Source organism: Accipiter gentilis, chromosome 1 (genome assembly GCF_929443795.1).
Source record: "Accipiter gentilis chromosome 1, bAccGen1.1, whole genome shotgun sequence".
NCBI classification, from domain to species: Eukaryota; Metazoa; Chordata; class Aves; order Accipitriformes; family Accipitridae; genus Astur; species Astur gentilis.
Genome location: NC_064880.1, coordinates 13,548,619 through 13,573,367, shown reverse-complemented (window position 1 = coordinate 13,573,367; position 24,749 = coordinate 13,548,619). Strand labels below are relative to the sequence as shown.

Sequence of the window (24,749 nt, the reverse complement as noted above, 5' to 3'; positions counted from 1 at the left end):
AGCTTTCTAATACATCCTCCAACCACCAGTTGGATAAGAGACAATTCACACTATGGCTGGTTCTGAGCTATGTGTAGGAGTTCACCAGCTAGCAGGTCCCAAACAGAAGGAGAAAACAAGGCTGACTGTCCCTCATGAGCACACTTACTTGTGTCTCCTACCTGCCAACGTTTTATGCATTTATCTCTTTCTCGCTCAAATTTGGCTGAAATTGGTCAGGAGGCACTAAAGTTACAAAAGGGCACTGACTGGTAGGATTTCTGCAATTACAATATTGTTTCCTTAGAATATGATCCTTTTTCCACACACTCAAAAAATTACAGAATGGAAAAAATTATGCAAATTGTGTCTGATTAGAGTAAACACACTAAAAGCTGTAAGCCAGAAGTGGAACAGGCTTTTCCTAATTCTTGTTTGGGAAGCCCACAAAGAGGAAATAAGCACACAAACCCAGTCAGCTGTACAAAGACAGTGGTCAACTGACTGGATCCAAGCGATGGCTTCCTGAGAAATCCTTGAGAAAGTTCTTCAAACTGTAAATAGCTTCTGGAAAAACTGGCTCTTGAGATTCTGCATTCCAGCTTCAAAGGCACTCCCTAGATTGTCTGTGGGCTACTTCAGATGCAAACACAAAAGTAAATGGACATGGGTGTCTTTTTCAGAGGCCAAATGACAATTCATTAAGGTGAGACAGCCACTGAGGCTGCAATGCTGGGGTACATCAGAAGAGATATTTCCAGTAGAAATGGTGAATGTTAAAGCCAGAATACAAGACTCAAAGTTTTCACTTCCTGGTACACATGGTTGTGGTTACTTGTGTTCCAGAAAAAAAAATATGAAACTGAAACAACTATGAGGGCAATAAACGAAACAAAGACACTATTTTATGAGAAAACATCAATCCTGAATAATAGGGGAGGTCCCAGAGGACTGGAGGCTTGCCAATGTGACTCCCATTTACAAAAAGGGTTGGAGGGAGGATCTGGGGAACTACAGGCCTGACAGCCCGCCCTTGGTACTGGGGAAGGTTTTGCAACGGTTTGTCTTGAGAGAACTCACATGGCAAGTCCAGGACAAGCAGGGGATCAGGCCCATTCAGCATGGGTTTATGAAAGGTAGGTCCTGCTTGACCAACCTGGTCTCCTTCTATGACCAGGTGACCCACCTAGCGGATGAGGGAAAGGCTGTGGATATTCCTTGACTTCAGCAAGGCCTTTAACACTGTCTCTCACGGCATACTCCTTGAGAAACTGGCGTCTCATGGCTTGGACAAGTGTACTTGTGCAAGTGTACGCTGGGTGAAAAACTGGCTGGATGGAAGAGCCCAGAGGGTTGTGGTAAATGGAGTTAAATCCAGTTAGCAGCAGGTCACAAGTGGTGTTCCCCAGGGCTCGGTGTTGGGCCCCGTTCTGTTTAATATCTTTATCGATGATTTGGATAAGGGGATCGAGGGCACCCTCAGAAAGTTTGCAGACGACACCAAATTGGGACGCTTGAGGGTAGGGAGGATCTACAGAGAGATCTGGACAGGCTGGATCGATGGGCTGAGGCCATCGTATGAAGTTCAACAAGGTCAAGTGCCGGGTCCTGCACTTCGGTCACAGCAACCCCATGCAGCGCTACAGGCTTGGGGAAGAGTGGCTGGAAAGCTGCCTGCCAGAAAAGGACCTGGGGGTGCTGGTCGACCGCCAGCTGAATATGAGCCGGCAGTGTGCCCAGGTGGCCAAGAAGGCCAACGGCATCCTGGCCTGTATCAGAAATAGTGTGGCCAGCAGGAGGGGGGCAGTGGTTGTTCCCCTGTACTGGGCACTGGTGAGGCTGCACCTCGAGTACTGTGTTCAGTTTTGGGCCCCTCACTACAGGAAAGACATGGAGGTGCTGGAGCACGTCCAGAGAAGGGCATTCAAGTTGGTGAGGGGCCTGGAGCACAAGTCTTATGAGGAGCAGCTGAGGGAACTGGGGCTGTTTAGCCTGGAGAAAAGGAGGCTGAGGGGAGACCTTATCACTCTCTGCGACTACCTGAAGGGGGTTTGTAGTGAGGTGGGTGCTGGTCTCTTCTGTCAGGTGGCTGGAGATAGGACGAGAGGAAATGGCCTCAAGTCACAGCAAGGGAGATTTAGGTTAGATATTAGGAAAAATTTCTTTACTGAGAGGGTTGCCAGGTATTGGAACAAGCTGTCCAGGGAAGCGGTTGAGTCACCATCCCTGGAGGTATTCAAAAAGCACGTAGACAGGGTACTCCGTAACATGGTTTAGTGGGCATGGATGATGCTTGGACTCGATGATCTTAAAGGTCTTTTCCAACCTAAATGATTGATTCTATAAGGCGGGTAGCACAGGACAGCAAAATAAAGAGTGGAAAGGGGTACAAGCATTGCACAAAACCACATCTGGGTATATGTACCCCAAGAGGAAAACAGCAACTGGAACTCAAGATTGAGAAAAGATCTGTACTTAAGCTGGAAACCAAGAAAACGGGATTTTTGAACGATCTTTTATGTGGAGCAGCTGGGACATAAAATCTAATTCCTTTTCAGATAGAACTTGATCAACTTAGAAAGGCCTGGGTGATGCTGTGGGCGTCTGTGTGAGCAAAGACTTGCCAGTAAAGACATAACTTCCATTTGTCCAAGTGTCCAGGGCAAGATGTAGCCAGATTACAAGGTGTTGTATGAAAGACTACCATTATTTAAGTAGGTTGGTTCCAAACCTGCAGCATACAGACCTGTACACCACCAGAACATCAATCTTACAAATAAATACCTGAATGGGCTAACAGCATACCTGAGGTCTACATCACTGCTGCCACGATACGGGGAACAATCAACTCCCTCATAAAAATCCTTCCACCTTTGACAGTTTTTACAATACAAATTATATATTCCACTCAAAACACATCAAAAATCTACTACCAGCCCAGCATTCATTTCTTCACAGCTAACATTGATCTGTGATAAAAACCCCAAACCAAGCCATCACACCAGCTTTTGTTTTTTCCCTAGCTGTTTGAGAATTATTAACAGTAAAAAGAGGGGGTCTGAACAATTTGTGGGGTGAGGACACAGAGCTCTGCTGCCAAAAGAAACAAAGGCAATCCATTAGTAAAAATTCATTCACTAGGTGTTAGATAGAAATGAACAAAGCTGTTTCATCCATAAATTATCAAGTTGGTGTAACTTTCTTGTTCAGTGTCAGTTCTTCACAAATTAAAATACAATAAGCAGAACATAATTGAGCATTTATTGCTTATGGGCTCTAAGATGAGGCTTAATCAGATAGTGACTAAATCTCAGCATGTACTCTTTTTAACAGACAAGTTTTTATTTAATATACAGCAGCCAGTGTACTCCATTTAAAATTTGAGAAGGAGGTGTTTATTCCGAATTCTTCAGATGAATAGCATGTACGATTTCGCTGCTACCCTGCCAACTTGTGAGATGTGACAGGGCATTATTAAAGCCCTTTTAATTGAGAGTAAACCAGGCTTAGGTGAGCTATAAACCATTTGAGAGAGTAAGTGAATGTTGGCAAACAGGAAATAAATGCGCTGTAGCCATACCGTTATTACACGAAAGTGCCCAAACACAACAGATGCCACATAGGTATTAATGTCAGCTTAAATATTTATAGGGATATATCAAATGTAAATAATAAAGCCTCTTTCATTGTGTGCAAGCTGCATAGCGATAATCTCTGCATTTCCCCGAGGAGGAAAGGCAAGCACCAAGTTTCCAGTCAGCGGAGCATCCCCCCACCACGCACACTCCTTCAGATCTGCGTTTGGGGAATAAAAGTTAAAACTACAAAATAATGTCACAGCTTCAGAAGCACAATGGAGGGTTTGATCAGATTAGAACAGATGAGGGTCTTGCTGTCATCTGGAATATGCTGTGTTAAAGAGAAGACAGCAAGCCTGATTTTGATATGCAAATGTTACAGATATAACTCCCCTAGATGTTAGTTGTAGAAAATGCTGATCTGAGAAAAAAGGGGAAAAAACCCTTTAACAAGGCATGAGGGTAATTCAAAGCCAAGTACTTTTAAACAGCACTTAACAAGTCCCTAGAGCCCACTCAACAGTGGGCCACCCCAGAAGTGCCATCTTCTGCCCCTCAACAGCTTGAAAAAGTAGTAATTGCAAATCCATTTGCATTTTTCTTCTCAACTTGCCCATGTTCATCATTCAGCAATGCAGAAGGAAAAAAAAAAAAAGCAAAGCAAAGCAGCAAAGGGAACCCCCCCCCAAACGTGTGGATAACACGAGAAGCCAGCACCCCAGTACCCCGTACCCCTGCGCTTGCACCTTCGCCATCACTTGTTTTTTACATTTCGCTCCTAATTATGTTGCATCTATTGCCATACACTTAATTAGCTGCATTAATGTGATTTCTTTTCACATAGTCAAGCAATTAAGAGCTATGATTGAGTTTCATTCAATTAGCCTCAACAAACATGCTAATTGATGTCCCAGATGCAAATGAGGTGCAATGAGAGAAACCTGCTAGCAATTGAGAGTTGTGGCAGGGAGACCCACAGCTCTCAGCCTGCTGACAGCAGCACAGCTTAACATGGCTCCCACCTTCTGTGGAGCTGCCTTCCGAGGTGGCGGGGGAGACAAGCCATTAGTGCCTCAGTTGTCCTGAACAGATCCCTACAGGAATACCGGGCAACATTGAATCAAATCAACATTGTCTCCAATTCTCACGGCAATGGCTGCTATGAGCAGGAGAAGAGCGTAGCGTTTTCCTGCAGCCAGGTAGGCATTACAGACGCTGCAAACGCCACGGTTTCGTCAGCTAAGGACTATAAAAGGTCTCCATCTAATCTCTGAGCTCATGAAATACTATGCAGGTAATGGCCTGCAGTTAACAGTAACTGGCAACTTAATCTTAGTCAGCTGTGGGGCAATGCTGCCTCTTCAAGTTAAGGCCAGAATGCATCAATCAATCAATAATCCCTAAAAGTACACTCGCTATATTGATTCTCATTGCTTTTCATCCTGAGGTTACCGTTAGCGGTTTGCTCAAATATAGTGCTGCCAAGGTGTTAATTTGACTACTCAAGGCCATTGACCATTATCTATAGGACTAAATAAACTGTTAAAATATCAGCAAAAATCGTAAAAGCTACATTGACTGAAGATGACACAAAATATTATTTGACAGCACCACAAAATGAATTGCCTTGAGTAAGAAAGAAACGATGTGCCATGACACAGAATAATGTAAAGTAAAATTACATTAGTTCTGCTCTTCATACAGCTCTCCGTTTACAACAACAGAAATTAATTTAACCAATTAACTGAACAGAAGCCTTTCAGACATGCAAATTGAGCAAATGGCTATGATGATGTTTTCAAAGCAGACCTATCAAAAAGAAACACTGCTATTTTGGGGGCCCCCTTTTGTTTTCAAATGCCAGTGGTTGTTAAACTTGCTGCCATACACTGCAATGACTTCTGATTGCCCTCAAAGCCAGAGAAGACACTCCACTAAGGGCCACAAGCTGAACCCAAGCTACGTGATGCTTCCAGCTGGCTGCCTACTTTCTCCCAGCTGAGAAGACTGAAGACCACAGGCAAACATCTCTTCTTCCACAGCCACACTTAGTGCTGCTGCTGCCTGCTTGGCCCTTTTTTCAGAGGAGGAAGGACATATGGACCAGATTGAGGGAGAGGCAGAAGTTAAGTGCTGGCTGCCGCTTCCATGAAGCTGGGACTCAACCTCACATCATCCAAGTCTACCACAGTTATCTCAAATACTTCACTAAAGGACCACTGAGCATGTGGCAGTGTGGTTCCTCCCTAGAATGATCCTTAAAGACATGGCTCATGTTAGGTACGTAACACTGTGGATATCAAAAACATTACAGAGTTTGAGGCTTTTCAAATGTCTCTAATAGAAGAGACAGTCATCCTTGTCATACACAGAAAAAATGCCTTTCTACTACCTAGGTTGTATTTCAAAACCATAGTATTTCATCATCAGTGTATTAAGCAAGAAAATGTGTATGAATGCTGAGTTACTGAATAAAGTATTTATCACTTAGTACCTTGAGAGCTGAATCCCCCATGCTTTTTTGTATAGCTGCCTGCATGCAAAGTGGGAGTACAAATCCCCCTGTCCTTAAGGCAGGTGTTCTCCTTTTGATTTGCACAACTGCAAAATGTTTTCCAGGGTAACGGAAAACAAGTCCACAAAGAATGAGAGCTGAACCATTTTACTTGGCCAGGTTTCCACTGCACCAAAGCACCCAAGCAGGCAGGTTCTGGCAGCCTGCCTGCGCAGGCAAGTTCTGTTCTGCTCCAGCAGCAACAGAAGATGGAGTCGGACTCTTTCTGATCAAACTTGCTTTGGACTATACTTCTGTCCTGGGATTGCAGTGAAATGGCTAATCTGTAATCTAGTCTTCTTGGCCAAGAAACGTCACCAAGAAGACAGAAGGATCAAGCTGTAGCAGACAACAATTAGGGCCTCCTGTGGCTGGGCTCAGTGGGACTGTGGATAGAGAGAAACCCCTTCATCAGAGTTACATTTTTTACATCATGGCAAGAGGTAAATGGGACTCAAAGCTCTCATCAAAACCACTCATCTCAGCATTGCCATGTGTGATGATGTTAACATTTTAAAAAATATCTGCTCCCTCCTAGAAAGCTTCCCCACGTGTTTCTTCCAGCACACACCTGTCCCACTGCCACCCTTTTCCAACGCAAAACATAACAAACAAGAGAGAATCTCCAAGACCAGTGCCCTTCCATGTCTATAATGGTACACAAATAAGAATACCACACTTTTTTCTCATTTTGAGCTATTAAAATCTCTCAGAAGCAGCCTGTTTTTCCGACCCTAGGAACTGGCCCAGGCCCAGGATGCTTCTCAGATCTGTCTCTGGTATACACTGAGATTCCAAGAAAAACACCTTCATTTCCTGGCAGTTTTTCCTCACCGTTCAGACAAAACACTCTGAAGGCTTAGCTTACTGAGGCCGAGATAGCGTTTCCTGATCCGAGGCAAAATAAAAATTATTATGGAAAAGAAAGTTTATGGTTGCACTTCTGGATGACATCTTAAAGACTGTGGGCGGCCTATTTTTTGAAACACAATTCCAGTTTCGTGAGCTGACCTACTGGACCCACAAAACCTATTGTTCACCCTCAGCAACAACTGCTTCCAAAAACCAAAACCCAATCCCGACCAAAACCCCCAAACCCCAGGCAGACCAGTAAATGGATGGAGCCTTGACTTTTGTGCCTCTATGTGGCAGTCAGACATTTTTATTGCAAAACGCCGTCTGGAAAAGATGCAAAACAAAATTGCTAAACTGCAAAAAGAAGAAAAGGGCGAGGGCGGGGGGGGAGGAGGAAAAAAAAACAAAAGGCCCCCTTCCCTTTGCTTATTGAGTTCAAAGGCATAACATGCAGCACCCTGCAGCAAATGGGAAGCTACACTAATTTTAAAGCCATAAAACGCTATAAAGTGCCCTGCGGGGCAGGACTACACTGAAGCTAGTTGCACCTAAATAAGACATGGTTCATTTACTTCGCAGCTTAGCCTAATGTAATCATCAGCGGATTTCTAGCCTAGAGTTGTAACAGGCAAATAGCCGATACTGCAGGGGCGACACTCCCAGCCATTGAGGGGCCTCAGCTAGATTGCTGTTGATTAGAAAATTTTTCAGTTTTGACAAGCACTTAATGAACATAAATCGCTCCTTGATTGGTTTCCATTTGGGGCCACAGGCACACCTAAGAAGAAACAAAAGTCTCCAACTCCTCTCCCCCCACTTCCCAGGAAGGACCTCGGCAACAAACACACCATCAGGTTATGAGCCACAGTGGAATATATTCGTCAAATGTTCCTGTTAAATTAGCCATCCTCCCCTCTCACATATAAATATGGGCATAATATCATTCAGCTTCATAATATATAGTTAATCTTAAGAAAAGCAATGAAATGTTATTTTCTGAGGAAAACACAGGAATAAAAATGCATTCTGGAAAACACTGATCACCCTAAAGCACTCTGTCCTGACAAAAAGAAGGTCATCTCTGATCTGTTTTATTCACATTGGGAATCAAGAACATTAAATTTCAGTAATAAAAAGCATTGACTATTATCTCTACTATGGTGTTAATCAGTTCAATCAGTGTTGCAGGGGAGGGGAGGAAGTTAGGGCAACATTTTCAATACAAAAGAAGTTTCACAAAATTTGGGTTTTGTTTTTTTTATACGGATCACTCATTTTCATAAAATATTCAGAAAATTCTTCCGTCTGCACTTTGCTTCTCATTCAGACTTTGTAACAAGAACCACTGTAAAAGACAAATCAGAGTTTTACCATCCTAAGTAATTTCTGAAGCATTTATATACACAGCAGTTAGCTCTACTAGACAGGAAGCTCTAATTTTATAAAAACCTGTGATTAATTAATAGCTTGGCTTTTGCTGTTTAAATTGCAACTCATTCCGATACCAAAAATTTTCCCTGCCTTTTTGAAGAGGGAGTAGACATGACACTGAAGCGTATGTTTGCTGCTCCTTACTACATACTGCTAGTCTGCACAGCTCTACAACAGCAGTATTGTGTTTGCTACAATACCCTACGCTAATGACATGATAAATCTTGTCATGCCCTCTGAAATGAATGGACTTGAAACTAAAAATGCTTCACATTCGCCTTGTTTGTGCATTTGGTGATCTGTGAGTATCAGTAACAAGTCATGGAAGTGACTGTAAGAAGTTACTGTGAATAATCAGTCTTCTCCTTCCCCATCAACTGGGATTACGTATTTGACGAGTACTTCACAGGGTGGCTTCCTGACCATCAGTAACTACAGTCTGATTTTGTACTTAGCAGGTACAATGCCACTTTCAAACAAGACTATTTCTAGTTTGAAAAGCCACAAAGCCAGGGGATGGAAAATAATTTGCCTTGACAGCTATCCCAAATGATAGGTCTCACTTAAGGACTGCAAACACATTTTAGCTTCTATTTTCCCTACCTGTTTGTAAGTTTTCCTCCCAAACTCATCTTCACCCCATTACATGTTTAACATAATAATAAAGTTTTGCAGGAAGCTATAAAGTGAATGAGTGATCTCTACAGCCATATCACTTTATAAAAGCCTCTTCTGCTTTTAAAACATTGTAGGTTATATGTTTTATGTTTAGTATCTTTACCAAAAAAAGTTACAGCAGCATGATTAACACTTATTTTTTCCATAAAGGTCAGTTATGCTCTAGCTATCACTAGAAGCAATGTAAATTCACAGTGAAACATGCTAGAATTAAGAAGGGAAAGCTCTGGAAAATTTAAGTCAATAATGTTAGAAAGGAGAATGCTGCTTTGAAGATGGCTTTGATGAAAAGGCTTCCAGAAAGCGTGCCAGTTGCGGTGAGTGGAAAAAATAGGGCATCAGCTCATCAACTGTAATAAGCAATTACTATACACCTGTTCCTATCATTCATTTTTTCTATCTTAACCAATGTTTCAGGCGTATTAATGGATATAATAAAAACTTACACATGCTTCCGACAGATTTATTTTCCTCACCACTCCAACTATATTCTCATTTTTAGTCTGTAGGACTTGCTTGGTGACTACTGTTTCAGGGGGTAGAGCTACATCTTATGTGAAAACCAACATATGCATATCCTTTTGTCAGTCCAAATACATATTTACCAAAGCCTGATTTGAGGACTAGTTGTTCATAGGAAAGGCCAGCTAGAAAGGCTTTCAGAGCCAGCCAATATTCAGCTTTACATTACTTTCAAGCAAAAACAGGGGGGAAAAAAACCCCCAAACAACAAAGGGCATACATGATGGTATTTTAGAAATATATAAGAGCATGAATATTTCTATTAAAGCAACACAAACAACACACTTTGGAGGCATTAAACAGCCTGAGGTAATACAACCCTGAAAATAAGGCTGAACCGAAACGATGTCTGTAGGAGGTTGTTCATACACATGAAGGCGAGCGCTGCTCCCTTGGCTAGGGCAACACCCAGCTCCACTGCCAGACAGCTCCACTGCCGACAGGCCATGCACAAAGACGCCACGCAGCCCAGCAAGCATGGTGTTCTCTTAAAAATGAGGAGACAGAATACTTTATCTGCAAGCATGCTTTCCATTTTCAGATTATTCAGGAAAATTGTAAGAACTGATCATGGTCAAAAATTTCAACTGCAGCTCTAAGAAAAAGGCTGCATATTATGGGACCTGAGAGGAACGCATGGATCTATACCACTTCGAGATACCCACATAGAGGATATTTTCAATAGCCTCCTGTTTCTCACCAAGTCTGCTTTTCCTGGAGGAAACAGCCAAGCAAAGAAAGCTCAACTGAAAGCCCACTCCCCCACTCCAAGTTGCAAAGAATTTTACAGTCTGTTTTGTACCCTCTTCCAAGAAGATGTGCCCATATAATACATTGTTGAAGCTCTTGCACGCAGTTTAGCCTAGTGTTGGCTATGACTCCTTACCAGGCTGAAATTTTGCTTTTCTTTAAAAATATACCCACTTCATTTGAGGCTAGAACACCCTTGCTAATGCTCCCTTTGAGCTAGCTCATGTAGACTGCTCACGCAGTCAGCACTATTTTTAAAGAAGAATTTTGAAACTGTGGCTACTGTCTGATCAATTGAGCAGACCAGGTGAATCCACACACTTCTCAAGGAGATAAAGATACGTTTCCCCCCTCAGTCACTGCTACAATGCTACACACCTCAATGCAGGTTATCAAACCAGATCAGTGAGGATGGCAGCAAGGTTAAAGAAGGGCGTTACTGCAATACAGACCTCAGCAAGCAAAAACCAACCTTGCTGTGTAGTTACATGGGACTTACATACCATGCATGTTCTACATATGCACAAGACCTTCCTTCTTATGTATTTAAGAAGCTGTTCTTCCCCTGTAAGGTGCCACAGCATTGTGCTTTTACTTGAAATGAAATCTAGAACAGATTAAATATAGAAGGGGAAAACAGCGTCCTTCCCTAAAAAGCTGTTTTCAGCTTTTTTTTTTTTCGCCTTTTTTTTTTTTCCCCTTCTTTTCATAAATGAGGGGCAGTGATGATAGGGATACAAGAGCAGAGAATGGACATCCAAAGCTAAAGTTTTGTCATCTACTGACCTATAGCATGATAGCAACCCTCTGGCAGACAGACAGTGGTGAAACATCATCAGCTATTCATCGGGATAAGGCTTAGATAAAGAAGTGGCATGTAATGCTGCCCAGCAGGTATCCTGGTGAATACATTTAGGGAGCCCTCGCACATGGCATTCTGCCATTAAAAGCCAAGAGATGCCTAGACAAATTCCACTGGGTCCCTTTGGGGAGGCTGACACTGAATTTGTCGGCCAGAATTTTAGTCATCCACTCAACGGCTATACTCTAGAAGCATAAGATGAATAGGTAGCTATGGTGAACTTTGAAGCCTGCAGGTCAAAGTTCTCTCTCATTATCCCCACCATTTTCTATCAGTGTAGCTCCTCAGCATCCCAAGGGATGGGAAGGTTTGAGGATCTTGAAAAAAACTGACATGACCAAGTCAGAAAACAGTAGGGTGCTTATGTACATGTATTTTTCTTTCCCCATTTTTCTCTCCCCCTACTTTCTTGAAAAGAAAGAATATGAATTTAGCTATTGTGTCAAACATCAACCTGGTGGCATTAGTAGTTACTCATTTAGCTGGTACAGTACAGCAATCATTTCAACATGCTGCCCTCCCAAACAGGCCTGACCCTTCCAGGGACACCTCCTCTGTAAGAAAGGTACTAATTTGATTTTTCACTCCTCAGCCCAAAACCTTTCATTTTGTAGCCAATCCTTTCAAGGAGGATGACGGTACTGATTTCTGCAATACGGACACATTCTCTATATTAAAAACACTGCCTTCTTGCCTGAGCTGCCACTGAACGTGTCTGAGAGAGACAAGTGATTCACTTCTGGCCAATGCTCAAGCAATATTTAATAAAGTACTCACTATCAGCCATTAAATATTATAATAGGTTCTTCCAATGCACGTGTTACCTTCCGACTCAAACCACAGTCAGGAAAGACCAAATTATCTTCTAAATTTACTTCTCCTTCCACCACTAGAGGCCAGCCCACTTGTCGCTTCACAGAATTACAACTGCAAAATTTTGTATAACCAAAATGACCTCCATACTTGAAATAACCAAAATCTAACTAACAGGTCGGATTACAGCCAGGCTTTTTACGAGTTTAGGAAACTGACTTTAGGTAGTTAACAAAGGTTCTTTTCTTCAATGCTATTTAATGGGAAGGTTGGTAGGAATAAGGTCCTTATATTTCAAAACAATGTAAAAAATTATCCCAAACAGCAATGCAAGCAGTTACAGATAAAAACCAGCAAAACCAAACCAGAGCCCTGTTTGGGGAAAACCCCATTCACTTGGCAACACCTAAGAGGAAATTTTGACTTTCCTGCCTACAAAGTTTTGTACAAAGTGTACTGGGAGTGCAATTGACTTCAAGGATCAGGTCCTGCCTCTTCCTCCCACTGTGGTTTGCACAGGGCAGAGAAGATGCTACACACATACTACTGCCTGATGGATGAGGAACGTTCTGCAGGGTATATTAACAATAGTTAATTGACAATAAATAGTCCATTGACAGTATGGAAACATGCTGCAGAAGTAGAGCAGTGACTCTTTGAAGGCTGAAGACAATAAAAATAAGGCATTAAACCAGCTTCATTTATAGTACAAATCACGTCATAGAAAAAACTTTAACATGAATGAGCAGAACCCTAGATACTCCTAGAGAGTAGATTCAGTAAAGGTGTCTCAAGAACACCTGAATGAGTACATTTTCCCCAGTATCTTCTTGTCAGTTAGGAGCTGAGCACGGTCCCTCACCACTACCTCCCCACATACAGCCAAGGGAAAAGTAGTACGTTACAAACCTCTCCGATCTACACAAGGAAGTCTGAGCAAATGGAAATATGGAGCTGCATACCTTTTCTGTGGGAGGGGCAGGCATGGTGGGGAATAGAGGGAAACAATTACAGGCTAGTAATTACTTCTTCTTTAAATGGATTCTTTCTAATCTCCAATGGATTTACCTCTAATCTCAAAGTAATTACCTCTAATCTCAATGGATTCTCACTCTGGGGAAGACTAAGCAGCTCCGGGGAAGCCTACAGAAAAGTAGTACTCCATTGTCTGCAAGAGGCAATGAAAAACTAACACATGCACAGCAACGGCCAGGAACAATAGAGCACTTCTACAAAGCGAGGAAGGGACTTGGGCATGGACAATGGCAACTTGCTTCCTCCTTGCTTGATGACACAGAGTTGGCCAAAAACAATCTAAGGGAAACTCATGTGAGAGCTCCATGGGGGCTGCCTCGAAGGCACGCAGTGTCCCTTCTGTGACCAACACTAATACACAATTCAGGTATTTTAGGACCACTTCATGGCAGAATTCCCCAAATTTAAAGGCACTAGGAGTGGCCAAATAGGACAGACAGACTTGTACAGTTTCACAAAAAGGAACAGTGAAAACCTTGCTCCAGAACGGAAGGGCTGAGGGACAAGAATTCTGATAGCAAGCAGCAATGCCTTGAAACTAGTTGTCATCTAACTTATTAAATAATTATTAAGAGACATGGACCTAACATCAGAAACTACAGCAAAGCATTATTATGGCAGGATCTGAGACTATGAAATCTTGTGTCAAGCCAGAGAAAGTGCTAATATTCAGCAACTTGATGCAAGCACAGCATCAGTGTGACCATGCTCCTCATTCATCATCTATTTAAAGCAGAAGTTCCCTGCCAGTTCCATGTGTAGGTGTACGGGCCCCAGAGCATATCTACAGAAATGCATCTGATCAAAACCTTGATTTTCACTCCTTAATGAAAAATTGCCCAGGAGCTGAAAATGATACCAATAAGTTTAGAAACAACTGGCCCTAAAAAGGTTACAGCTGCCCCCCCCTCCAATCTTCATATGTGCTATGATAATAAGATGTAAGACCAGATACGATTATAAAAGACCTTGGTGAAGGTCACACCATGTTTTTTATTTTACCATTGCCTGTATTACAGAGCAAGTGAAGGAGCTGGGAATCCCCTGGGAGTTTCAAGATCTGGAGTCTTTGCATTGGCTCTGTCTTTTAAACTGCTCTGGCATGGAACAAGTCCTGACACATCTCACCTTTCCTCCTGCTGGCATGCCCAGGGCAGATGGGGTGTGTTAATTCCGAGTCAGATCACTGTGCTCCTTTCCACCCCCAAAACCGTACCTAGGGATTGTGCTGCACACACTGAGAGGGACAGACAGGATCCTTGGGCAGAGATAACAGCAGACGTCTTAACATGAAAAAGTTTCATGGCACATATTTTAATAGCTATGCCATTTTCAAAAGGCTGCTCAGAATTACTTCTGAATAAACCATAACCACTGTACACTGACAAATACCAGAAACTCTCCTCACTCTTTACTACATCTAGGACACTTTTTCTTATAAAATGCTTCTGTTTTTTAATCCTGGAATCAACAAGTCCATAAAAGCATCAGCACAAAATAAAGGCTTAAACTGTTTCAGCTGCCCCTCAGGATTCAAGGGAACACCAGTTCCAGGGGATTCAAAGGAACTTGACTGTACTCAGACTTGCACCAGGGAATTTTATTTCAGATTATGCCTTTTTGAGAGGGAGGGGAATGAAGAGAGAGAAAGAAGTCCCTCCACCAAAGAGGGCTCAACAAAACCACATGAGGACAAAGTCGCTAACACTGCTTTATCAGAGCCTGATGCTGCTGAACATCCAGAGAGCGTGGTGTACTTACATGTAAACTAGGATGGTAAGTCAGCACACCGTTGTCGCACAACGTCACATATTTCTTCTTCCACTCTTTATTCAGTGACTTGCCACTTCGCTTTAGCAGCATACCCTATTAGAAGAAAACGAAAAAAAGATTAAACACTCTTTTGCCAATGCACAACTATTTAAGACACAGAAAAAGACAACTATAATTGCCAGCATTTTTAGATACGTTTTCTCCTGCAAGTTACTCATTTTCCCCTGCTTCTCGCATGATGCATGTTTTCTCCATCGGCAGCTTCAGTGTTCGCAATTTAGGAGGAAAAGCTCTAAGCGTGGCTTTCATAAAGCAAGTCACGTAAACAGAAAAGACTGTATCAGCACTGGCTTTCTCCAAATGGTAGAGAAAATCCTTTTGTACTGAACTGCATGCCTCAGGAAAGCACATTTTAATGTGACACAGAGTAAGGTTATCCGTATGCACTCCTAGTTGATAAAGTCACCATGCTCACTGCATTTCCTAACTCTCTAAAATAAATGATGAACTCCAGGTTAAGCGAGGATCCTACGGTGTGGCTTGTACTCCCTTCAGCACGTTCCTGGGGATTCCTTGTTGTCCAGGCTCAGCCTCGCCACAAGCAGGGAAGAGCACATGGTTATGTTCTCATTCCCTTTGCAGTAAGGTGACACCACAATGGAAATCCTCTTAGCTATTCATTCCAGCAAAAGAGACTCCAATTCTAGGCAAGAGAAGCAATATGGAAACAGGGCAAATACAAAGTTTTTCCAATAAATTCTGGATAATTCAATGAAAGAGGTGTGATCAGAGAGGAAAGGAGGTGAGCAAGGTGACTCACCTTGCCACAAATCATATTCAACCTAAACATCAGTGATGAATACTAACAATCAACAGCTGAGATAAAAAGTCATCAGCGTCTTCAAATGGGCAAGGACTACTTCTGCATATTAACCTGTTCTCAGCTTAAAAATAGAATTCATTTAGAAAAGCAAAATATAACATGCCGTAGCACACTGAAGGTGGTAAACCAAGCCATGCTTTAGCAATGCACTTCCCTGGGAACTTTTAATTTCCAAAACCAAGTCAGAAGGCAGTTCCTAATGAATTCATACAGTACTTTAGTTATTGAAAGTCTTTCTGAAATGTCCCCGTGGGGACACTATGTACAGTACCTACCACAGGGACTTGCTGTTTCACAGATCAAGTTCCGATAAAAGCAGACACTTACATTCAACTGATTAAATCATGACTAGGAATCTAAACCAATACATACTTCAGTTCTCTAATCCCCATAAAATGAGTTTTTCCATTCTCATTTTCCATGGAACTTAAAAATTGGAAAAACAGAACATAGAAGGATGCACTACCAAGCACGGTGCTTCCAACTCCCACAAGTTGTTTTTGTTAAAGCAGCTTAAACCCTTGAAAGCCAGTTATGCTATCTGTTTTCCCATTAAACCTACAGCTTTATAAAGCAACCTCTCTGCAGACCCAATCCCAAAGCCACGAGGGGACAAAGGGCAGTTCTGCGCAAGTCCTCCAGAGCTAGCCAAATTCCAGATGTCAGAACTTTCAGCTGAAGTCCCTCGGCACAATCCATATGCACTAACAATTCTCCTTTTGCAACCACAGAGATGATCCCAGCAGAAAAGCCAAGTTCACAATTGCCTGTTCCTGGACACACACTTTGAATAAAACTTCAGAGAGCAACCATTCACAATTCAAAGCAATCTGTGGATGGGACTGTAAAGAAAAGCTTGTGTCAGATGACTGAATTACGCAGCGGTACAAACTCCGAACTTTCTGACTGTCTGGGGGTCAGATTCCTTTTTTTCTGTGCTGTTCCTTGCTACGACTCAAACTTTTACAAGAGAGAATGGGGTTTCTGAAACACTTTCTTACAAAAGCTTCTGTAAGTGCTAGTCGCACATCCCAATTACCGTCTTCCAGTGGTTAGAGACGTTGTTTTCTTCTATTAAAAAATGAAAGCTTATTTCTGCCTTTGACTTGTATGTTTGTCTATAGTAGGTGATCTGTCGCTTCACCTTTCCAATCTTTCATACCTCACCTGCAGCACATTCGCTCGCATTTAGGGGGACCCAATTCTAGTTATCGCTGTGCTGTGGGGGATCAAAAATTACTGTTTCCCTGCACTGGTTTGTTCTTCAGACCTTTTAATGGGGAAAAAGCTGTAAGGATCACAACAGTGATTCCCCCCCCCCCCCCCCCCCCCAGCCCCTTGCCTTTCTTTTGAAGTTTTGAAGAAAGTAAAATATATATATTTCATACCTTTTTAACTGTCCCTTTGCTATACAGAAAATGTGTCATTACTTACGTAATTTTAAATTCATGCCAATTATAAACTCAATAAATAGTGAAAACCTACCACTTCCGTGATTTTTACTGCATAGAAGTTTTGCTACTAACTAGGTATGAATTATTAATTTCTTTTTTTTTGTGCTAAATGAAGAAAATTATTCATAATGAGGTTTCACCTTGCTTTTAAAGTGGAATTCTGTGCTTTCACGTAAAAAAAACCCCAACACGTCAGCATTAAACATGGATGATGTACCTATTTGTGTCTGACTAATAAACCAGACTTCCCAATTCATTTTCTTTAGGTACTACCTTGGCAAAAATAATAGGTTTTCGTATTATGTGAGAATTAAAAATATCTTCCAGTACCTGCAGAGGAAACTGCTCTGAATACAAGGAGCTAACTTAAACCGTTATGAAGCAGAGAAGCCCATATAAACCACACTTTTTTGTCCCCCAAGGCTAGAGACCACCACTTTGTCTGTGGTAATTATATAGAATAGTCTGGAGAAATGCTCTTAGTATTGGAGTTTAGATCAGTTATAAATGCACTTTAACGTTAACTAAACTTAAAAAAAAATAAATGGCCCAGATATGACAAGAAAGGTTACTTTAAAAAAAATGAGAAAGCCCTTCACTTCAGTCACATTATGTCTACATTTAAGTCACATCAGATACTCTGGCTAGGAAATGAGATACATGGGTTCCCACTGACCTTTGGTACCTCCGAGGCAATTTAGAGGTAGCTTGGGCACGTCTCCAATCACGGCCAAACAGGCCCCCACGTACACACAGCACATCAGAAAAAACACATTTAGCCTCCAAGCTATGCAGTAAAGGACTAAGTAAATCAACTTCTACTTCAAAATACCAATTTTTTTTGTCAAAACAATCTCTGCCTCAAATTATTATTAATCAGATAACATTATATCTCCTAATTTGTATGAAATCTTTCATTTGTTAGTCTTTCATCTGCAACTTTAGCCCTGCAGTTCGGTGTAGCTGACCCAAAGGCTCCAGATTCAACACTAAGAATTTAACACCTCCAATTTCCTCACAAACTGAGACGAATGTCACACTTCGAATTAAATTTTTTACCACCTTCCCTCCAAAATTGCATTTCTGCGTCTAACAGAGGAACGCTTCTCCTACCAGACTGTGCTAGCTTGTACTTTTAATGAGCCACAGGAAAAAGACTTCAACCAGAGCGCATGAAGTTCACTTCTTGGGTTTTGCTCGAGGAACTGCGTCACTGTACAAAGCAAACGGAGGAACCGTCTGTACATACTGCAAGCTCTTTATTAGTAATGTGTATGCTACGTCTAGTCCCAGGAGGTCATTGCAAGCCAAAAGCAATGTTAAGTGTACAAGCTTTAAATAACTTACAAAGTTAATGTAATGAATGTAAGTGGTATCTGAAATCCATCACTCAGTGGCTTGCGGTAGCCTCAAGCTGTGATAAAACACCACTCATAAATTTATATTAAAACTCTGTTCAATAGCAATTATTTACCAACAAAGATTTATTGATTGCATTTGCTGTTAGAGACTGGGGCCCTAACTGAGTCAATCAGCTTACGTTGTTGAGCTTCAGGGCACCAGGAGAAGTTACAGACTGCCATCAGGCTCTGCATCCCGATCATTACCGTGAGAGCAGGAGCAGCTAATGAAAAGCCACCAGTGTAGGATTGATTGGACTTAAGGTAAAAAAAACCCACGCAACACCAGACAAGGGACTACTACACATAATATACACAGTTCATCTGAATATGCAGTAATTGGCTAAATCTCACCGCTCCAGGTGCCTTCCTGTGAGCTACAAACCTTGTTTGTTTAAACAACAAATGAAGAAAAACAGCGAAAAAATTATGAATTTGTTTTATGGAAATATTTCAGGTTTTAAGCACCAAATTATCAGCCTTAAAAAAGTGACCTCTTGAAGTTGCTTAATACTGCATTGAAGATGCTGGTAGGTGAGCTGCCTTAATTTTTCAGCCGGGTCGCACAGATGGTAGCAGAATACACTTACTTCCCACAAATAAATGTCATCAAAATGCACATGCTGATCGTCAAGAGATGTCTACAGCCACTTCTTGGCCCACAGAATGAATATTGTGTGTGGAGCAACATACTCTGCATGCCCTGTTGTGCCCCACTTCAATTTTCCCACTTTCCATGTACTTTGGATTTTCCAGGGGCCACAAGATACAAAAGGATTTCACAAACAGGATCATACCAGTGATCACAGTTTAACCGACTGCATCTTTTTTTGCATTTGCTCCAGCTGTAGCACTTGACTTGAGGTTTTGGGGGGTTTGTTTGTTTGTTTTAATAGGATTTGGTACATTTGACTTTTCTTGGCATGCCAAGTAGAAATCGTAGAGCCCTCCAAGCCACCAGAGCCAAGACTGGACCTTCTGGAAAAGGAAATACAGTAGTTTGGCTTTCATTTTCTTTCAGAAGCTTACACCACTGTCATGGCTGAAGTAATGGCATCATGCAAGCTTTTCTTCCTTCCCCTCCATAATTTTTAGCCAACCCCATACTGTTACTCTGATGCTGTTTTGACAGAATGAAATATGTAATCTCACACTTAATCATTAAAAGCATAAATTCTTAATTTTCCACTCAGGTCTTTAGTTCTCATAACTATGATTAGCAGCTAGCAGTACTATGAAATTTCTGCAGCTCCATCATTTGCATACTGTTCACAAAAGAAAAACTCACACTTGACAGAAACATCCTCCCTCAAATAACTGCAAAGGTAGCCATTCTTAGTCAGGATCACAAACTAACTGTTACATATGAATTCTAATAAATGAAACATCTGCTTCTTTTAAATCTATTTAACATGGTGAACAAATGCTGGTAAATTCTCCAGGTCTGCATGACTAGCCAACTCTAGGTAGTCAGGCCAGCAGCACTGGGACTAGTCTAGCTTGTCCTAAGAACAAACGAGATTAATTCTTAATTGATACTTGTTGCTTCCAGAATATTTAACTGTAACACCTTTCCAGTCTTAAAAGTCCATTCTTTCAGCATATGGTAGACATCAGCTCAAACTGTTTCACCTACAGACAATACTTGCATGCTATAGGAAGCTTATGGGAGTCACTGCTCTCTCTTCAACAATTAATCTGAGCAGACACGAGAGTATGCAACTAATCCTCTAGGGAATAATCTGCTGAGGATGCCCAGTGTATTTGGAATCCTTCCATACAAATGTAACTTGCTTTCTTGATTTCCCAAACTTAAGTCATTTCTTCCCAGGAATTTAAGGGAATGCTGCTTGGTCTTTAGGTCGATTCACTGTGAAGCTGTTTTAAGCTTTTACAGTTGGAAACCTGTAGTAATCATCTCTTAGAGTAACAAGGCACAATTGGGGACCAACTGAACCACAAAACAAAGGCTACAAGAAAGTGCAGTGCCTGTAAAGAGAGCTGAAAACAGGAGACCTCAAATGTTCTGAAACTTCAGTATCTAACAATAACATTGCAAAAAAACCCTAAAAGACCCCATATAGTCTTACTGCAGTCAGGCACACAGGAAAAAACCCCACACCTTCCTTAAAAACTGGCACTATAGCAGTAGCAGAGTTTTGCTACAGATTCAAAGACGCTTCCTGACTGAAGAAACTATTCAAATTTATGTTATACACCAGCTTTACAAGAAATGAAATCAGACATTGAACCCAATTCTCTTCTAACATTCCCTAAACACAACGCAGCCCTAACTCAGTGCAGCTGGTAATTACACCATGAATGGTTACCTAATGTTGAGGCTGATCAGCCACTATTTCCATCTGGAGGCAAAGAAAAGAGAGGATCTAAGATCTGACTTGGAGCAAAAGATAATACCTTTGCTAAAACTTGAAGGATAATCAACCTGCAATCCATTATTTCCAAGGTCTCTGCACACAAGCTACTAAAAAAAATATAAATTAGAAGATTTACTGAAAAAAAAATCCCAATGCTGATTAAGCAAGTCTTAGAGTTCATTGTAGCACCAGCAGTGAAGATTGCCACCTCCAATAAGGAATGGCTACCAAATTCCTGCAAGGAACCTCAGCACAGAAGGCACGGTAAATGGGAAGAACAAGGTTAGTGCTCACTGTTACTGCTTTTTTATTTCTAATGATTGCTCCAACAATTCAGCCTCCAGATTTTGACCTTACCTGCCAACTGTGGGTAATGCACAAGTTCCTCTGATATGCAGCAAATAATTTTAAGGGAAGTTTTCACAACTCCCCAGCTTGCAGCTGCAGTTTTTTTAAAAGGTAGGCTATGTACTTTCAACACGGCATGGACAAGGATTCCTCAAGGATGTTGCTGAGCACAGGAACCTACTAACCTTACTTAAAAGCACGATGTGGTTGAAAAGAGACAACTGCACCACAATTTGGGGACTAGAGAACAGGAACCATCATCTGGCACATCACATTCACCCACCTAAAGAGCAACTTTCCTAAAAGGTGAAAAGATGATCACACAAGAGCAGTCACCCTGGTGTCCAAAGAAGCATTTGAATAGAACGCTAAAGACCCAACCCTACCACTGTATCCAGATGGAGCAATAAACACACTGCTCTGGCAGAATGTTGCAAGTCCAAAGCTGCACCTGCCTGCACAACAGCCAGGATAATACTCCAGACCCCCAAACAAGCACGTCAAAAGACAATGCAGTACACATAGTTGAAGGACAGGGATGCTCAGCAAAGCAGGAGACTTTGAGTTCTCCTTCAATTCACAGCTTTGTGAAAAGGGGCACTCTTTCATTAGCACTAGTTTATGATTATTTCTAAAATTAGACTTTATAAAATCAACAGCACATTGCATAATACTCTACAGTTATCTATATGTCCCTTCAACAGAGCTTAATATTCAAATGTCTTACAAAATCCAATTACATATTTAAAGGAATGGCCCATCTCTCACTCTAAACCCAGTTTACCACTCTGAATGAGCCACAGCACCTAGCAAGTCACAATATTTTACTGCCTTTCAGTAGTTTCTGCCTCTGTTGCTTTCTGAGATTTGTTCCACTTACCCTGGACTGTTTAAAAAAAAATAAAAAAATCACAGCCCTTAATAATCACAAGTAGTTGGTTTATTAACCCCTTGGCATTGGCAGTTGTGGTTTCCGTGACACCATCGTCAGTGCTAATGTGAAATGCACTGCGATGCAAATCATTATCTTGGTGTCGGAGAAACCAGACGGCTGATGCCAAGGGGTCTAAGTCAGCAGTAAAGGAGCTGGCAGCAATCGGCTCCATTTGAACTCTTACCTCTAGCTGCGGCACCAGCATCATGTACTGCGCTCTAACTACGCTAGCCACAAATGAAGTTAGCATCCATGCCAATCAGCTTGGTGAAACACTGCTACTTAAAGACTAAAATTAAAAGGAAAAACAATGTTGAGAAACAGAGTCGGTGCAAGCAAACGTGATTGTGTGGCACAGTGATTTGGAAAAGGCTCTAAGAGCAGAAACATTTGTGGTGGTAGAAACAGCTGCAGGGTCAGCCATGAAAAAGAAGTAAAAAACCATTTACGTCCCTTAAAAAACAAACTGAGCATTGGGAGGGATGATATAAAAAAAAGGAATCATTGTGCAGACACTACTACTTCTAGGTAGACGAACGGTGCTTGTTATAGTACCGCTCCATTCCCTGAACCCTGAAATTTTCTTTATCATATTTTATATAAAGTAGCGATTTGTGTGTGTGTGTGGGGGTGTTCATGGGAGAAAAGCCACGAAAAGCTTAAACCCCAATTTTAACTTTCTGTCCTGATACTATAGTGTTTCCATAGAAACATCAGGAAGACCACTTAAGAGCAGATTTTTTTTTGTAGCCATGTTTGGCACCATACCCCTCCCCCGGACAACCTATTATTTCACAAATGGATGCTTTTTGCAGCTTGTTCTGTGCAGGCTCTGACGAAGGGGGGGAAGAAAAAGAATACTGGATCTTTAACCAGTTCCCTTGTGGCCCCCTCCCTTTTTTGTTGGTAATATTTCTGTCATTCTGCCAGGGTATATGGTACAAAGGGTTACACTTTAATTGAGCTGTCAGCATCTCCAACAATCCTATAAAACTCCGATTATGCACGGCGGGGTTAGTGACACACTTGTTATTGTGGATGCCCTATTTGCTAAACCCGAGCCCCCCCCTCACAGGTCACATAACCCACGCGACCTTCCTGTCATTAGCCGCGTCTATTCCTACCTCACTGCTGTGAAAATCACACAAGCGAAGGCTTCAAAGCCCTTGCCAGGACTGAATTCGACCAGGAGCTAATCACCCACAAATCCAGCTCAAATGGCAATAATTGGCTAAACTGCTCACCTCTCCAGAGCTCAGCAGTAATTTGGGATAATAAAGAAAAGAATTATTCAGCTAACTGCCCTGAAATGTATGCTTTGTGACCGACACACTTCACATTTTAATAATGATGGACACAAAATCCAATTTAATACAGCATCTACTGAATAACAAAACCAAGAACACTGGCAGAAAAAAAAAGTGTGTGTTTTTTTTTTTTTTAAAAAACTGTGTTCCGTATTATTGTGCAGAAAGGATTCACACTTCATGTTGCGAAATTTTGGGACCAAAAAGGTCTTCATGAACAATCCTCAGAAACTCTGCACTATAATGGGATTTTTTAGAATTTTTTTTTTATTTTTTTAATCAAAAGGAGTGTCCTGCATTCAAAAATAATTTTGCTGAACAGTTATACCTCTGGCCCTTAATCCTTTGTAGGGGTAAGTTGAGAAAAATCTTTCTTTTTTTCTTCTGCAGTAGAAGGGTACCTTCTTCGCTATTCTAGTTAACAGTATTTCCTCATTGCCTCATTTTTCTTTACTTCTACACCTTGTCCTCTGGTAACAGCATTGTTGGTATCAATGACCACACTTGCTGGACAGGTAGCAACACTCCCTGGACTGCTTCATGGTGTGACCAGCCTACCTCGACACACTGAACTGGTTCAACACTGCAAAGATACTCCATCACTCTTCCTTCTACCCACCCCATTTCTTCTTCCCCAAATCTCTCCTAAGACCAAGAAGAAAAAAAAAGTAGGAAAAAAAAAAGTGTGTGTGTATACACACACATACAGAAACAATAATTGCATGCCCTGACTTGTCCTACTGTATATATACCCAAGATGTCCAGTTCACCCAGAGGAATAGGAATTAAGATGACAATCCTTCAGCGATGCAGTTAATATATGTTGGGCAACTAGAATCCTCTCATCATTGTAGTAGAAAAAAGAATAAGAAACCTAATGAGAAAACATTCCTTCACCTCCTTTCACCAACTCACCTTACCTGCTACGGGAAATTGTACATACTGAATTAGCATCTTCCAGACATATTGCCGCTTCAGAGTTACTGAAATGTTACAAAATGTACCCATAACTCTAAAACTCAGCAAGTGAAATGTCTCTTCACACCAGGCACGTTTTCTTGCTGGCCTAGCACCAAGTGGTACATACAGATGGATTTTGAGGGAAGATGTGTCAATGTCCCTGCATGCCAACTGCCAAAAAGGTCCAAAATCAAGAGGCACCAATTGTGCTTAGTTCAGAGAGGGATCACACGTGCTACGTCTGTCTCAAGATAT

At 41.6% G+C, this 24,749-nt stretch overlaps 1 protein-coding gene across 10 annotated transcripts in view; it reads right to left on the bottom strand.

The window, feature by feature from the left end:
* Positions 1-24,749, bottom strand: part of AGAP1 (ArfGAP with GTPase domain, ankyrin repeat and PH domain 1) — a 390,622-nt gene that overhangs the window by 129,098 nt on the left and 236,775 nt on the right. For all 10 annotated transcript variants that reach the window (XM_049800184.1, XM_049800193.1, XM_049800202.1 and 7 more), the window contains one exon: positions 14,819-14,923. In XM_049800184.1, coding sequence (XP_049656141.1) covers positions 14,819-14,923 — 105 coding nt within the window. The remainder of the gene's footprint in view (positions 1-14,818; positions 14,924-24,749) is intronic.